Source organism: Canis lupus, chromosome 12 (assembly GCF_003254725.2).
Source record: "Canis lupus dingo isolate Sandy chromosome 12, ASM325472v2, whole genome shotgun sequence".
Lineage (NCBI taxonomy): Eukaryota > Metazoa > Chordata > Mammalia > Carnivora > Canidae > Canis > Canis lupus.
This window is the reverse complement of record NC_064254.1, coordinates 36,877,107-36,893,038: the sequence shown is the minus strand read 5'-3', so window position 1 is coordinate 36,893,038 and position 15,932 is coordinate 36,877,107. Positions and strand designations below refer to the sequence as shown.

The window sequence follows — 15,932 nt, the reverse complement described above, 5'->3', positions numbered from 1 at the left end:
CGACCTTTAGAAAAAAACAAAAGAACTGCACCTATAGGTATTGAATACATGTGTATCTTTGAAAACAACCATAGGTCTTCTCAGCCAGCCTCACATAGGGGGAAGCAGCAATAACCACTCCAGCTTTGATAAAGGAGAATAAAATAAAATTATAGCAGAAAGTTCTGCAGATAGCTCGGTGGGCAGACCTTCTGTGGACATCAGAATAAAATCCTCTTCACCCCAACTCAGATGTATGTTTCTTCTAAAATAAAATGGTTGACCAGACCTAAATGTTCATGGATGGACAATTTTTATATATAAAACATTAAAAAAGAAGGAAATCTCTAAAAAAGAAGGAAATCCTGTCATTCACAACAGCATGGATTAAGCTTGAACCTGGGTGACATTATAGTAAGTGAAATAAGCCAAGCTCTGAAAGAGAAATATTGCATGATCTCACTTATGTATGGGATCTAAGAAAAGTTGAACTCATGGAGACAAAAAGTAGAATGGTGGTTGCCATGGGCAGAGATGAGGGGGATACAGAGAGATGGTTAAAGGTGTAAAGTTCCAGTTGTTATGTAGGATGAATGAGCCTGGGAGATCTAATGCATAGCGTGACGACTGTAGTTAATAATACTATATAGTACACTTGGAATTTGCCAATAGAGTAGATCTTTAAATGTTCTCACTGCATTCAAAAATGATAACTATATGAGGCAATGCATATGTCAATTATCTTGGTTGTGGTAATCATTTCACAGACTCTACGTATATCAAAACACCATGTTGTGCACCATAAGTATATACAGCTTTTATTTGTCAATTATACTTCAATAAAGCTGGGGGAGGGGAAAGAAAGTGATTGATCAGAAAGTTCTTAAGCTGACTGAAGGAGGATTATTCAGAAATATAATGCTTACCTAAACTAACAAATAAACAAAGAGTGACCTATATAGACATTGGAGAAATTTAGGTGGAAGAAATGAAATTCAAGCTGTCTAAGCAATTCTACCAAGATCATTTTTGCTTCTCAAGTGGCTCTCAGAAGCGGTGTTGATGTAACATCAGATGAACTTGGAGTCTGTTTTTTGTTAAGCAGGCCTGGATCTCCCAGAAACAGTCTTTATCTGTTTAAGTGTCTGGAAAAAAAATGGGGGGTGGTGGCCGTGGAATATTTCTAACACTATTTTAAAGAAATAATTTAAACTTCCTCTGTTGTAAAATCAATGGAACCATGGATATTTAATGCAGGCAGTTATCCAAATGCTCTTGATTTTTGCTAGAATCCAAGAATATGGATGAAATTATCACTCCTATTCCCTGTAGAAACTGAGACAAAAATCTCCTTTGACAGAGGAATGCAAGAACTATAAAAAAGACCTGACTCAGAAATCCTCTGCTGAATTTCAGAGATCTCTCTGTTGGAATGAGTGCTAACTGGGTAGCAGAGTGACTCATTCTAGTTAGAGGTCATTTGGCACCGTACAGACGTAGGTCGTGAGAGCCACAGAGCAAGGCCACACAGCCAAGCATGGTGTTCCTGGGGCACATCTCTCTTCCTAGTCAACCTGACACCCATGCGGATCTGACCTTTCATGTGAGATGAGGAAAGATAAACACTGAAAACAATTAGCTGAGGATTTGAGGATTTTCTTTTGAGTGGAAGGCACTTAAGAGAACTTCCACTTTTCTGGGGTTGGAATGTGGGAAGAAATGCCCCAGGAGTGGAGACACCAGTAGTCCTGCCCTTGGCTATCTGGCCATTGCTTAGGAAGCGAGGGAGTTTTTAATCAGGTAGTTGGCCTCTCCTTCATCTAATATGATACATGAGCTCTGGTCAGCAACATTTCTTTTCCTGCCACTTTGATGCTTTTGGGGCTAGTTTGTGGACATTGACTTTTCAGTAGAAAGGGTTCGCCTTGCTCTAGGCTTCCTCACACTCGTACAAAAGCAAAAGCGAGCATCTTTATAGAGGAGTCTACCATCTTAGGAGAAGATTAGTTTGACTTTTAAAATGACTTTATTTATTACTATATAGCTATATAGATGAATAAGTATGGAAATTATTCATTAAAAGGCATAAAGTAAATTGGAAAGCATTTTTTTGGGGGGGGTATATTGGTCTTCGTATTGGAAGGTTACTTGCAAGTGTGTACTTGACCCTTCACTCTGAGCAAGATCTTTTGCGTCTTTCCTTTTCACTCAGTTGTTATTTCACTAATCCATAATTAATTTTATGTTTACAATAGGGCTTTACTGGAAAAGATGGTGCAATGGGACCCAGGGGCCCCCCTGGGCCACCGGTAAGAAATGAATGAGTTCCATTGTTGTCTCCCCCCACCCAAACCCTTCCCCCATCTGCTAGGGAAAAGCCCAGTAGCCTGGCCTTTGGGAGACATTCCATCAGTGCTGTGGGGTACACTGTCCAGGGAGTGTTTTATTTTCCAAAATCAAAATGAGCTACAGAAAACTGTTGTGTTAGAATGCAGAATCTTTCTTTTTCATCAAATTATATTTGAAAAACAGAAAAACATCCCTGACTGAGTTGACCATTAGCTGGTTAGGTGCTCCATCCTTTCAACACCACATTGAGTGGTAGGGTTTTAAGACCTACTTGTTACTTTCTGTTCTAAAATTTTAAGAATCGGTGGTTTGTGATATTTCAATTTTAAGGATATTTATTACTGAGCACTATCAGTCATCACCTAAGTAGATCTTCTATTTTTTTAAAATTTTTTTAAAGTTTTTTTTTTTTTAAATTTGTATTTATTTATGATAGTCACAGAGAGAGAGAGAGAGGCAGAGACATAGGCAGAGGGAGAAGCAGGCTCCAAGCACCAGGAGCCCAACAGGGGATTCGATCCCGGGTCTCCAGGATCGCGCCCTGGGCCAAAGGCAGGCGCTAAACTGCTGTGCCACCCAGGGATCCCCTAAGTAGATCTTCTAATTAAGATCTTTGGGGAAAATACTCAGCCAATGATTTGGAAAGTGGCATCAATATACTTGCATCTGAGGTGAGATAATAATGAACTTGTTTGAGGTGATGGATGCTCTTCATGTCTTGTGGTAGAATAGGAAGACTTGAGAGCATGTGTTAAAATAATTTTATTATTTATGCTCAATAGATATGTTCTCAGGTAGAGGAGAAGTTATGTGCATAGTAAACCTGCATTTTAAAGCTCTATTTACCACAGAGCCTACTTAATATTTGTATAATTGACAAAGTAAAGGATTAACTGTATAACAAAATTTGATGATTCCATTTTAAGGAAATTTTAGGCTTTAGAACATAAAATATTGGTTAGTAGCTATTATAAATATTCTATGAAAAATATGGGTGAGATTTTTAAAGCTGTGTTAAAAGCAACAGGGAGAAATTCTTTTGGTTTGGATGGGATGAAGAGTGCTGACATGATAGAACAAAGTGGAAATGTAGAGAAAGCACCAAAGAAAAAGTGAATTTCTAGGCTGTGAGAGGGACTCCCCGAAACAAGCGAAGACTGCCACAGTGGCTCCCGATTCAGCAGAAACCCAGCTACTCCGCAACCAAAGTTTTCACTCCTGTCTTTGGATGGGTTTTCTGGTTTTGTAATAGAAGTAAACTAAAAAAACAGGGATTCCTTTCTGCAAATTCATTTTGTAACCAATTTGCTAGACTCGAAGTCTGTGAATTGTGAAACTGATCCTATGTATAGATTCTTTTCAAACGGTCTTAAAATATATTTTAGAACTAGACACCCCATAAGAGTAAGAATTTTTGAGGTATTTTTTCTTCATGCTGTCTTAAAATTTGGTTTTGCTCTTCCCTATCATATGCTGCTTCTGTGAAAGGCTTTTAAAGCTGGCCACGTTTGTTAGTTTACTTTAGATGGGATTTTTTTTTCATTGTTCATTCCCTTTCTCAGCCTGGCTTGTGTGTTGCAGGGAAGCCCAGGCTCCCCAGGAGTCACAGGACCAAGTGGGAAACCAGGAAAACCCGGAGACCATGGCAGACCAGTAAGTGGACAGATTGCGTGTGGAAAGTCATTTTCCTGTGGTCATAAATAACGAGGGTGCTGCAAGGCTTTGGCCGATTTATGTTATCTCTGCCGTAATGGGTTTGAAGCGTTTGTTGAAACTATGCTAAACCCACGGATTTAACTTGGTACTGGTTCTAAAGTTTTTCTCTCTGAGTTATAATATTCTGGGTTGAAAATTGTGGTCATAGGGTTTCTTTAAAAGGAGAATGGGATTTTGAGCCAAGACACATATTTCTGCACTGTATAAACACTCAAGGCTGGGTCAGCAGAATGATTCTTTTTATTTAGGAGTGGTATGCTGCTTAAGATAGAAAAAATACATGATGGTGGTGCATGGCGCCTCCGGCCATAGTTTGCAGATGCTAACCTTCCTGAAGGTCAGCCAGCCACACATTCACTTATTTCTCTTTCATTGAGGATGCTAGAATAGTAGTCCTAGTATTGAAAGGATTTTTCTAATCCACTACTTAACTTTTTTATACTCCCCTGCTCCAACTTACATACAGTTTAACTTCTTTCAGTCAGATGGTTTGGTTAGAGTAATAGTTATATGGCATTATGTGCGTGTGGGGTTTTAAGGTTAGTCTCTCCAAAACTGAAGTTGAAGTTCCAAAAATTACAGATCCAGAAGTATTTATAATGACTGTTGAGCATCATATTCTTCTTTACAGCCTTTTTCTCATTTGCGGATGAAGTGTGAAAGTATTTTCAGCAGTTTATTTGTCCGAGTTGAATTCTAAAAGATAAAAATTTACCTTGAAGATAATGAAGCCCAAACATTAGCAATGACACAGATCCATCAGGGCTGTTCTCTGGACAGACCTCTTTTTTTTTTTTTTTTTTTAAAGTATTGTCCAAGTTATATAAACCCAAGCTTAAAAGCTGTTTCATGTCAAAGAAACTTAGGGTCGAATCTTTATGTGACATGGCCTGCCTTCTATGTTTACATAAAATTAAGCAAGCAGCATAAAGATGAAAGGATTCCTGATATACTTTACAATCTGTGTGTGCTCTAGCACATGAATTTATTACTCTTTTCCTCAATGAATCATGGCAGAAACTTCACAAGAGCAGTTAAAAGCACATGAAGCTTTTCTACCCATTCACAATTCTGTTTCATTGGAGTCTGACTGAAATGGAGTCCCACATAAGAATATGCCTGATGTAGTTGATGACTGGAGCTAGAAACCTAAAAGAAACTTCTGGTTCTTTGACTTGAAATGTGATCTCTAGATACTGGCAGTAAAGATGGTTTCTATAAATCATCTATACTACGACAATCTCAGAGTGGCAGTAAATTAAAACACACACACACACACACACACACACACACACCAGGGACAATCTCAAAGTAGCAATAAATGTAGGAGAAAAAATTCATTGCAACTTACAGAAGGCTCCAAATAAATAATAATAGTGTTTTGATAAGAATCTAGTATTTTTGGCAAAGGGAGCACCAAACTTCAGTTTCTTATTACAATTTGGTAACGTTGATTTGGATTTTACCTACCCTCTTGCTCCCTTTATTTTCCTCCTCCTTCTAAGGTGGAAAATTGCTCCTTCTTTTCTTGTCTTGTCTTACCTTTAATTTCTAAAACTAAAACTAGCAGATGGGCGTGTAACGGTCTTAGCAAAGAGCTGGGCTCCCACTGTTAGCTCATGTCATTAGCTATTGTAACCAATTGGTATCTTGTTAACTTGTAATACACGATGTTGTATGGTGATGTTTTAAGGAACTGCTTGTGGAATGTTCCTGACCATTTACTCAACACCTGCTTGTTTAGTGCCTAAATGTGCTAATCCGTGTTCCAGGGTCTGGGGATACAAAAAGTTTGTGTGAACAAGACAAAGTCTTGGTCCTCATGGAGATTCTGGGGGATGTAAACCAAAAATGTGTAAATAAACAATACAGTTTTTGGTGGTGTTGAGTGATAAGAAGAAAAAGGAAACAGAGTCAGGGGTTGGGGAATAATTGTGATAGTGAGAAGGTGACTATTTTAGACCTGGTAGTCAGGGAGCGCATCTGAGGAGCTGACACTGTAGTGAAGTGAGGGAGGAAGCTGTCTGAAGATCTGTGGGGAGAAGATTCCAGGTAGGAACAAAAGCCTCTAGTGAGGAATGAGTCTGGTTTGTGAAGGAACAGCAGAGAGGCCGGCATACCTAAGTGGAGCGAGTTGAGGGGGAGAGGGCTAATAGACAAGGTCAGACAGCTGGGCAAGGTGATCATGTAGACCACCTAGCCGATGATAGGGAATTCTTATTTTATACTAAGTGTTATGGGAAGCCCTTAGAGGCTAAGGAGTGACGGAATCTCATTTCCCTTTAAAAAATATCACTCTGGCTTCTGGGTGGAAAATAGACTCCCTAGGGGCAAAATGGGAAAACAAGAAGACCAGTGAGGAAGATACTGGAGTTCAGTCAAAATTCTGGAGACTGTAAAAAGTGGTTTGGTTTGGGGTATTACCTGAGCATCGGGTTTGTCAATGGTTTAGATGTTCCTTCCATCATAGCAGTTGGCCGTCCAGAAACACATTATGGAAGGACAAAAACTTGCACTATAGAAGACTTTTTTAGAAAAAAAAAAAAAAAAAGACTTTTTCGAGATCCTCTCATGGCCAGTGAGAGGCTTGACAGAGTAGGGACAAATATTCTGTGGCTGTGTTTAGATGTGGGACCTCAATTTGGATTGAATTATTTAGTAAGAGAGACACGATTCCTTTTATACTCAATGTACACACACACACACACACACACACACACTAATTGGAAGAAGTTAGAGATACATATTTAGTTAGGAAACTGACCAAAAGCCCACTGGTTCTTATTAGAACTGAAGCAAGATTAACCTCATGGATGATGTACAATAAGAAGCTGAGCTACCCAGCCACGGTGATGTAAAGGAAAGGTATCAAGGGCAATTTCTCATCCATATTTTAGTTCCAGGCTTAAATTGTGAACAGCATCATAAATGTCTGCAGAGTACATAATTTATAAATGTGTGATCATAAAATTTACATCTCAGTACTAATTTGGAGGATATTTGCTTCTGAGACAGAGAGAGACAGAAAAAGGCAGAAAGATTCCCTTTTACAGACAAGCAAAATGTGAGTAACCTGGATATAAATATGTTGTGTCATTTTGTTAATCTGTTAGAAAGCAGAACTTGCTCTCTTTCATTGTCACCTGCCTTCATGAATCATTTTAGATCATGTTTGTCAGTTTCTCATCTATGAAATTCCTACATTTCAGGGTCCATCTGGATTGAAAGGAGAGAAAGGCGATAGAGTATGTATTTCTTAAAATCTGATTCACATTTATTTTGTGTGTTAAACATTGAAGTCTGAAACTATAGAAATAATATGCTAATGATTCTCATTGATTTAATTAACAAGGGAGACATTGCTTCCCAGAACATGATGCGAGCAGTTGCAAGACAAGTCTGTGAACAATTGATAAGTGGTAAAATTTCTTTTATTTTTAATGTATGAATGGTTTTTAAATTTATTGCAGGAAAATGCAGAGTTTGAGTCATAAAGTTTCTAAGATATATGGTTCTTTTTTAAAATTTATTTTATTTTTTAAGATTTTATTTATTTATTCATGAGAGACACAGAGAGAGAGGCAGAGACACACACAGGCAGAGGGAGAAGCAGGCTCCATGCAGGGACCCCGATGTGGGACTCGATCCCAGGTCTTCACCCTGAGCTGAAAGCAGCCACTTAACCGCTGAGTCACCTAGGCGTCCCTAAGATATATGCTTCTATTTCATTTCATTTCATTTCATTTCATTTCATTTCATTTCATTTCATTTCATTTTGTATTTTTATATATTATGAGTTTTGTATCTGGTTCAATAAAACTACTGATATTTTAATGACCATCATTAGATAAAGTAAGAATCCAAAGTAAAATAATAGTCTGTTTTCCTATACTAAATCTGATACAAAATCATATTTTGAAAGGGCTTTCGAATTTCCTTATTAGGATTTTCAGTGATCGTCATCTGGGTATATGTAGAAGCAGCAAACATTGGATTTTTAAAGTTATAAACTTTAAGTTATTCTATGACTTTAAGGAAGGAAGCCCATCAAGATTAATTTGATCACAGAAAGTACATTTTAATGGGGACCTTCTTATTGCCTTCTTATTTTTCACATATTCTTCCTTCTTATTCAATGAAGCCTACCATGTAATAAAGCTCAGTGCCCATGAACTGAGTATGGCCTTAAACTTGAGTTTCCCTCTTTCAGAAGTCTTAATAGTGTTTCTTCAAGTGTGATCCTGAGGAACACCTGCAATAGAATCAACTTGTTGAAAACGAGGGTTCCTGGGCCACACCTTAAGCATATTGTTGAATCATTATCTTTGGAGATGAGGCCCAGAAATCGGTATTTTTCAATGGCTCCCACAGGCGATTCCAATTTATACTACAGCCTGATTATCATTCTTAGGTACACACAAAAATGGTATAATTCCTTAATTTGAGAAAGGTTCTCTTTTGAGTGACATCTTCTGGCAAACCACAGGGCTTTATATCAGAGCCATATTAAACTTTTACAACTCTTTTATGGTTTATAGTAATGTTGTCAGTATTATTGGTCAGTATTTTGTGGAGACAACTGTTTATCAGGGATCATTTTGTCCTGCACAGCTGGAGTGTTTTATTTTATTTTTAGGCTTCTAATTAGAATGTGTCCTGGAGGGGGAGGAATAGAGATGGATTTCACTAGGCACTAAGAGAAAAGATTTCACCATCTCATCCCTTCCTACTGGGTTTCTCATTAACAAGTCTTATTTCTGTTTGTAGGTCAGATGAGCAGATTCAATCAGATGCTGAATCAGATTCCGAATGATTATCACTCCAGTCGCAACCAACCAGGCCCACCAGGCCCCCCAGGCCCCCCTGGCAGCGCAGGAGCCAGAGGAGAACCAGGACCTGGGGGGCGACCAGGCTTCCCCGGCACTCCAGGGATGCAGGGACCCCCAGGTGAACGAGGTGGGTGTCTCCGGCTGCTATGCAGGGAAAAGGAAGGAGTTTGCAAGTGTGGGATTTGGGACAGGTTGAAAAGCACATGGAAGACTGAACTTGGCAAACTGCTTTAACTATTCTTGTTTGGACAGCCCCAGAAGAGCTGTGTGTCCATGAACCTGTCTTTTTATTTAGGCAGCCCCAGGCCATCAAGATCCATATCACAGAACACAGGAAGATTTTGTCAGGAGATCTCAGTAAAGATAATGCTATGTTCTGATTGTTGCTGTCATTGTTGATGGAAGAAACTGTATTTTGGCAAAATCACTCAGATGTTAAAATCTGATTAATTATTGTGACTGGCAAGAGTTGGGCACCAACTGAATGTACTAAAGAGCCCTACAGTTTTAGCTCCGAATTCTTTTGGTTCCTTTATTCAGGGCCTGGCATTGGTTTTACGTGTTTGTTTGGCTTTAATTTCATGGTAGATAAGTGTCATTGTAGGAAAAGAAGAAAAATAAGATTATTTGATTCCAGATGTGTCAGGACTCTGGGTGTTTGCTTTTGTTAAAGCAGCAGTTCATGTTCCGGAGAAGGCTTAGATGCTTCTGTAATTCTGATGGTTTGGATGCTATGCAATGATGGGGCTACCAAAGATAAGATACCTTTAAGATGTTTCTCAATGAGTTGTAACTATTTATTCAAGATCCTGTTCTTAATTACTGTTTCTAAAATATATATATATTAGACATGTTTGTTTTCTTCAAATAATTTTTCCCCTGACTTGTAGCCAGATTTGTTTCTTGGCTATGAATCTGGAATTACCCAAATGTCTAGAAAGAATTTGGCTTCAGGAGTGAACTTCTGTGAAAAATTAGGTTCTGCTTTCACTAAAAGAAGTGGATTACTTGAGTTAAGCATTACCAGTTAAGATGAAAACTACGTGTGTCCAGATCATTTTCTCCCTGTGCTTTCTCTTTTTGTCCTTGCTTAGGTTTGCCAGGAGAGAAAGGCGAAAGGGGTATTGGGTCACCAGGACCTCGAGGGCTGCCTGGCCCCCCAGGTATGTTTGCCAGGACATCAAATAAGTAAACAGCACAAGTACTGAGAGAGGATACAACCTCAAGAGATTCACCATCTCATCCTGTTAGCTCCAGGCATGCCTGCCATCATGAATATATTTTAGCAAGAAGTTCAGCTTGTATAACCTCCTCATTTTTATGTTCTCTTTGTTCAAAAAACTGTTTGAATACGTTCTATTAAGCAGTTACTAGAACTTTAATATATGAGGGTAGGAGTTTTAGTTACACAGAGGGTTGCTGTTTTTGTTTTAATGGAATTCCTCTTTGTTTTGTTTGGCCACATAGACTTTAAAGATGGTGTTATTTCCTGTTTCTTCTCATATTCTTCAAGAAGTTGCTAGCAGACAGAAAATATATCCTCGCTAAAAGCCTGACATGTTGCAAGATTTCATTCATAGTTTCTTTATTGATGTTTTGTAGAGAAATAATAGTCATCTAGTTGTTTTATGCATTTCATTTACTAGATTGAAAATGGATTTTTGTTTTTCTTCATTTTAAGATCCACGAGACCCTGGTAACCAAGGTCAGCCTTCGTGGTTAAATCTTTACATTTATGTTAACCATAAATAAGTATGGTTAAATCTTTACATTTATGTTAACCATAAATAAGTATAACTTGATCCAGAAATAATATTACTTCACGTAGTCTGGAGGTGTGGAGCAGGCACTCCCATGTTTTCCTGGCAGTCTCATGTGGTTAATATAGCCATTTCCTTCAGATAGCTTTATCTCTGTAAGAGTGGGAGCTATCCAGGGAACTCATTGATATCTTTAGTTTGGCTTAATTCTTGGCAAGTCCAATTTTCTTTGGATAAAATCGTTAAAGTCGTTGTATATCTATCATTAACTCTTGATGGATGATGACTGGTAAGAAAGTTCCACACTGCTTCATACCAGTGATCTTTTAAGGAAATATTTTCTTACCATACCCTAGTGAATCGTCTAGTCTTGAGAATTGTTGATTGCCTCAGGAGATATATTTAACAAAAGGGAAAATCTTTGTTTTAACCCCATACTAGGTCCTCAAGGAGAATCCAGAACGGGTCCACCAGGGTCCACAGGTTCAAGAGGTCCCCCTGGCCCCCCGGGTCGTCCTGGAAACTCAGGTATCCGAGGCCCCCCAGGTCCTCCTGGATACTGTGACTCATCCCAGTGTGCCAGCATCCCATACAATGGGCAAGGCTATCCAGGTATGTTGTTGCCAGTGTAGGAACCCCAATTGACCTGAATTAAGAACCTTTATGGAAATGAAGTTCCTTAGGATTGAAGGAAGGTTGATTTGAGGATTTCTTGAAGATATCGACTCTTTCAGTTACGTGTTTCGATTATGTAGTCACATTGTTTTCTCTCAAAGCGTAAAACATTACTTCATTGTTAGGAGTGAGTAATTATTTGCTCTTCCTTCCTGTATGTCTACATTTGCCAAATCGCATCATAAACCTCTTCTTAATTTCTTTTGGGAGTTCAGAGAATGCTATCAAATGCTTTTTTTTTTCCTTAAACCTAAAGATTGGAAACAGGGATTTGTTGAATATAATTGTAGAATGTCAAGAATCCATACTAAAAATTGTTTTGGGAATCTAATGTTCAGGCAAACTACTTGATAACATGGTGCAGACAACTGAAAATAATTTACTGGCTCACACTGTCCATAGTATTAATGGTCATAAAATCTGGGACTTGATTTTTTCAAAGAATTGGTAGTGCACATCTAGTGTTTGACAATTATAGAGGCCAGGTCTCTTATGCCCGCCTTTGAGGAATGTGGGAACAGGGGAGATACGTTGATCTGGAAATAAGAAACTCATGCTGTGGTCAGTGGTGACCTTTTCATCAGCGCACCCTCAAGCATCTTGCAAGTTTTAAAAATGATACTGCTGTTTGATATGGTTGGCTACTAGCAAATAGTGCATGAGTAGTTGAATATCTAAATATCTATATATCTATATATTTATGTGTATACTTACATATGACCAAAAGTAATAATGAATTTTAATGCAAATTTCTCATGCAACTCATTCACAAAATTACAATTTAATTCTTTATAAGATAAATTTTAAATACCTCTGCCTTATGGTATGTGTGAATAACTGGAAATATATGGATATATATATATATATTTTAACCATTACATACTTAGATGGATGTGTATATATATTTTTTGCATAGTAATTCAACTTTTAAAAACTATCATCTTTGACCTGTTTCAGGTTCCGGCTAACAAATTTTCTAAGTCGCCAGTGCTGCTTACAGTTTGAATACATGAAAATCCTGTTTCTGAGATGTTTGCGCACGTGCTTATTAGGAAATGAGTCTGTATGGAAATTTCACCACAGATATGGTTAAAGAACCGGGTGGACATCATAAAGGAGGGTGGAGACTCTTTATACTAACTTGAATGAGACAAAAGCAGTGGTGTTAGTTTATAAGCCTGATGCATTTCAGTAATAATGTAGAAAACTATTATTTAAAAAAAAGTTCAAACCCACAACCATGATGAGCCTCAGTTCTGAAAGAGGCACATAATAAAACTACTAACCAGCGGAGATTATGCCATTTTGAGAAAAACAATTAACCTGGTTAAAGAGAAATGTCTTATGTAAATAATAAACTAATTGTGGCTTGTAAATGATTTGTATGTGATCCTATCCACTAAAATCACTTAACAATTCTACAATAAGCTTCTGCATCAAAGCCTGCTGCTTGCTCTATGCCGGAATAACACCGAATGGAATCTCCTCATCTCTTGCTTGTTAGCGATGTGTCTGATTCAGGGCATGTGTCTTATTATTATTATTTTTTGTACATGTACTCTCATTTGGGTTTTGTAATTGCAATTTTCACACCAAAGTTTTATAATCACTTTTTTCCTTCCTGTTTCGCTGTAGTCACTGGTGTTCCTTACCCACCGACTGTAACTCAGTCTGTGGGAGAGTCAGCCACAGAAAATGTCATGTACTGTATATCACCTGGTGATAGTTGATTCTCACCTCCACAGTTCAGTTTCTAGGAGCCAATAAAACTTCCCCTTTCCTCCTCATCTTTCCAAATTGTTCTTTGAATTGAGGAGTGTGAACTCATGAACAGTTACTTGGGAATTTGCGAAAATCCTGCCTAGGTTTCTGCCTTTACAGTTCTTTGGCGCAGCCTCTGACCCTTCCCAGGTATATTTGTGCAATGGTTGTATTTACTGCTGGATCCGCGAAGGTTAAAAAAAAAAAAGTGTCATTCCATTATTTGATCATCACCAAATTCTCTCTGCAAACGGACGTAATCAGAACATTGTAACTTATCTATTTATAGCGATGAGATTAAGACTGGAGTGCCATCACCTCGGGTGATGATTTAGCTTTTGCTGTTTGTGTGCCTTCCAAATCATGCCATAACTGTAATGTTGAATCGGACAGAGCCGTACGTGCCCGAGGGCGGGGCCTACCTGCCCGAGCGCGAGCCCTTCATCGTGCCGGTGGAGCCCGAGCGGACGCCCGACGAGTACGAGGACTACGGCGCCGACGAGCCTGGCGACGAGCACCCTCCCCACGCGCGCTGGCGGCGCGCCCTGCCCCGCGGCCCCGGGCAGCGAACCTGAGACCGCGCAGCGCGGCCACGCTGGGGGAGGTGTTGGGATTTTCCTTTACAGGTCAGACGGAGCGGTGCACGTCTCATCTGCGATGTTTCTTCCGGCGTTGCTTCATCCAAGAGTACGCTTTCTGGCTGTAGAGAACCTTGTTTCTGCAGGAAACCTAGCTCGCTGCACGCAGTCTTGTAGACTTTTTTTTTTTTTTTTTTTTTGCCTTTGCCCTTGAAATGCTTGCAAAATCCTTTGCTCGCAAAAGCTGCAAGGAGAGAACGTGCCTTGTGCCTTTCCTTAGCACAAAGGGCAGCCTCAGTGAAACTCTTAGGTTAAGCAGTAAGTCCTGGAAGCCCGAACTACTGTCTATTTCGAGAGGGCGGTTCATCTTTTCCAATACTTGTTTGGGATTCAGTTACACCACGATTCAAGTAATTCCCCTCCTCAAACAGAAAAGGAGGGAATAAAACCAACTCCATTGCAATGGTTTATCCTCCTCTTCTATCTTCTGTTATACATTAGGGCATAGAATGCTCTTTACATCTCCTTTAACAACCACAAACCTTAAGCCATGTAGCTGAAATTATTGTATCAACTGGATACAGTTCCATATTGCCTTAAACCTCCTTGTTTTAGACACACTAACATTTATGCCAAATTGCAGATTATTCTGCAGCGATGGAATTGCATGTTTGTGTTGTATATTTAGTATGAACTTTTTTCAGAACATAATGTTTCTTAGTTATCAAAAGCAGTTGGAAAATGTTTGCAAGACTATGAACATAGAATTGCTGCTTTTATATTTTAACTGCAGATTGTGAATTTCACTGCCTTATATTATTTATTTCTGAAACAAAAGAGGCATTTTTCAATAAAACTACTGAAAATTTGACATGGTATGCTTTTTCTTTGAATGGCCTTTAGGAGTGTTTGGGTGGTTGTCACAACAAACAAGTTTATATCCTTGGATACGGTTACAAATCTTGCTAATACTATTAAATTATGCTAAATAACTTTAGATTTTTAATGATATGGTGAAGTCATAGAGAATGTTGAGAGCCTTAAAAAAGCTCAGCAGATTCCAAAGGCTTTATTTGGAATGTAGAGGATGTGTGGGTTGGTGGAAAAACAAGGAGGTATCCAAGGAGACCCCAAACAACCAAATAATCTTTAACAACCCACATGATTTTGATTTAATCACTTTCCTATACCATATTTTACCCAGTAACATGTGTGATGCGAAAAGGAAAGTTCCTTAATGGAAATTTTTACATTTAGTTTTAAAAATTTCCTAAAAGTTCGTAAAGGTAAAAATTTCCTTTTGCACATTGATGACTTCGGTAACTCCATTCTAAATAGCGAAGAAAACAAGGTAAATATTGGTCTGAAAGAACCAATATCAATAGAAGGAGAGAGGTAATGAGAAACAATTTGCTACAGAGCAAAAAAAAAAAAAACCCCATCTGAGTTAGATACTTCCCAGAGGGGCACCTGAGTGGTGCAGTTGGTTAAGCATCCGCCTTCGGCTCAGGTCATGATCCCAGGGTCCTGGGATGGAGCTTCTGGTCAGGCTCAGTGGGGAGCCTGCTTCTGCCTGTCACCCTGCTTGTGCTCTCTCCCTCTCTGTTAAATAAATAAGTAAAATCTTAAAAAAGAAGCTTCCTGTAGGCCAAGATCAAAAGGAAAGGACAATGAAGGAGTGCATTGTGCTCAGGAGTTTGCAAGCAAATAGTGCTAAAGTCATAGCATTCTGTAATCCCCAGGACTTACATTTTTAAAGTTAGAAGAGACCACTGAGATCATCCCAGTTTAATCCTTTGCTTTAGGGAGAAGGACACAGACTTAGCTAATTAGTATCAGAACAAGACTAAAACTCTAGGTCTTGTGGTTCTTAACCCAGTTTTATTACCGGATCTCCCTCCTCCCCTTCTGGGAATGCTTACTCTCTGAGTAGGAGCTTTCAAACCTTACAGTTCTAGGAGTTTATTCTGATTAAGTTTCTGATTCATTTGGGTTTCTGATGCTCCTTAATGAAGAGCTTCTGTATCAGGAGATTGAAGACAGGTTCGATTCCTTGTCACTGACCCAGCTAAGGCCCAAGACCACATGAATTCAAGCCACAAAGGAATTCATCTTCTCTCACTGGTTAGATGCCTGTTGGATTCTTGAAATTGGCGATGTACTGATTTAACTACCTTCTAGTCTGCAGGGATGGGGGGAGTGGCCAAGGCAGTTCTAACCAGGGGAGATAACACCAAATTAATATCCAGCTGCGATATATGTTGTAATTTTTATTTTCATAGTGT

At 38.8% G+C, this 15,932-nt stretch overlaps 1 protein-coding gene across 1 annotated transcript in view; it reads left to right on the top strand.

The window, feature by feature from the left end:
- The window catches only part of COL12A1 (collagen type XII alpha 1 chain), a 117,495-nt gene extending 102,977 nt beyond the window's left edge, over positions 1-14,518 (top strand). Inside the window, exons 60-67 of the mRNA XM_049092254.1 lie at positions 2,235-2,288; positions 3,910-3,981; positions 7,254-7,289; positions 7,397-7,463; positions 8,812-9,000; positions 9,968-10,036; positions 11,075-11,245; positions 13,463-14,518. Of these exons, the coding sequence (XP_048948211.1) occupies positions 2,235-2,288; positions 3,910-3,981; positions 7,254-7,289; positions 7,397-7,463; positions 8,812-9,000; positions 9,968-10,036; positions 11,075-11,245; positions 13,463-13,644 (840 nt within the window). The 3' untranslated portion in view covers positions 13,645-14,518. The remainder of the gene's footprint in view (positions 1-2,234; positions 2,289-3,909; positions 3,982-7,253; positions 7,290-7,396; positions 7,464-8,811; positions 9,001-9,967; positions 10,037-11,074; positions 11,246-13,462) is intronic.
- The last annotated feature ends 1,414 nt before the right edge of the window (positions 14,519-15,932 follow it).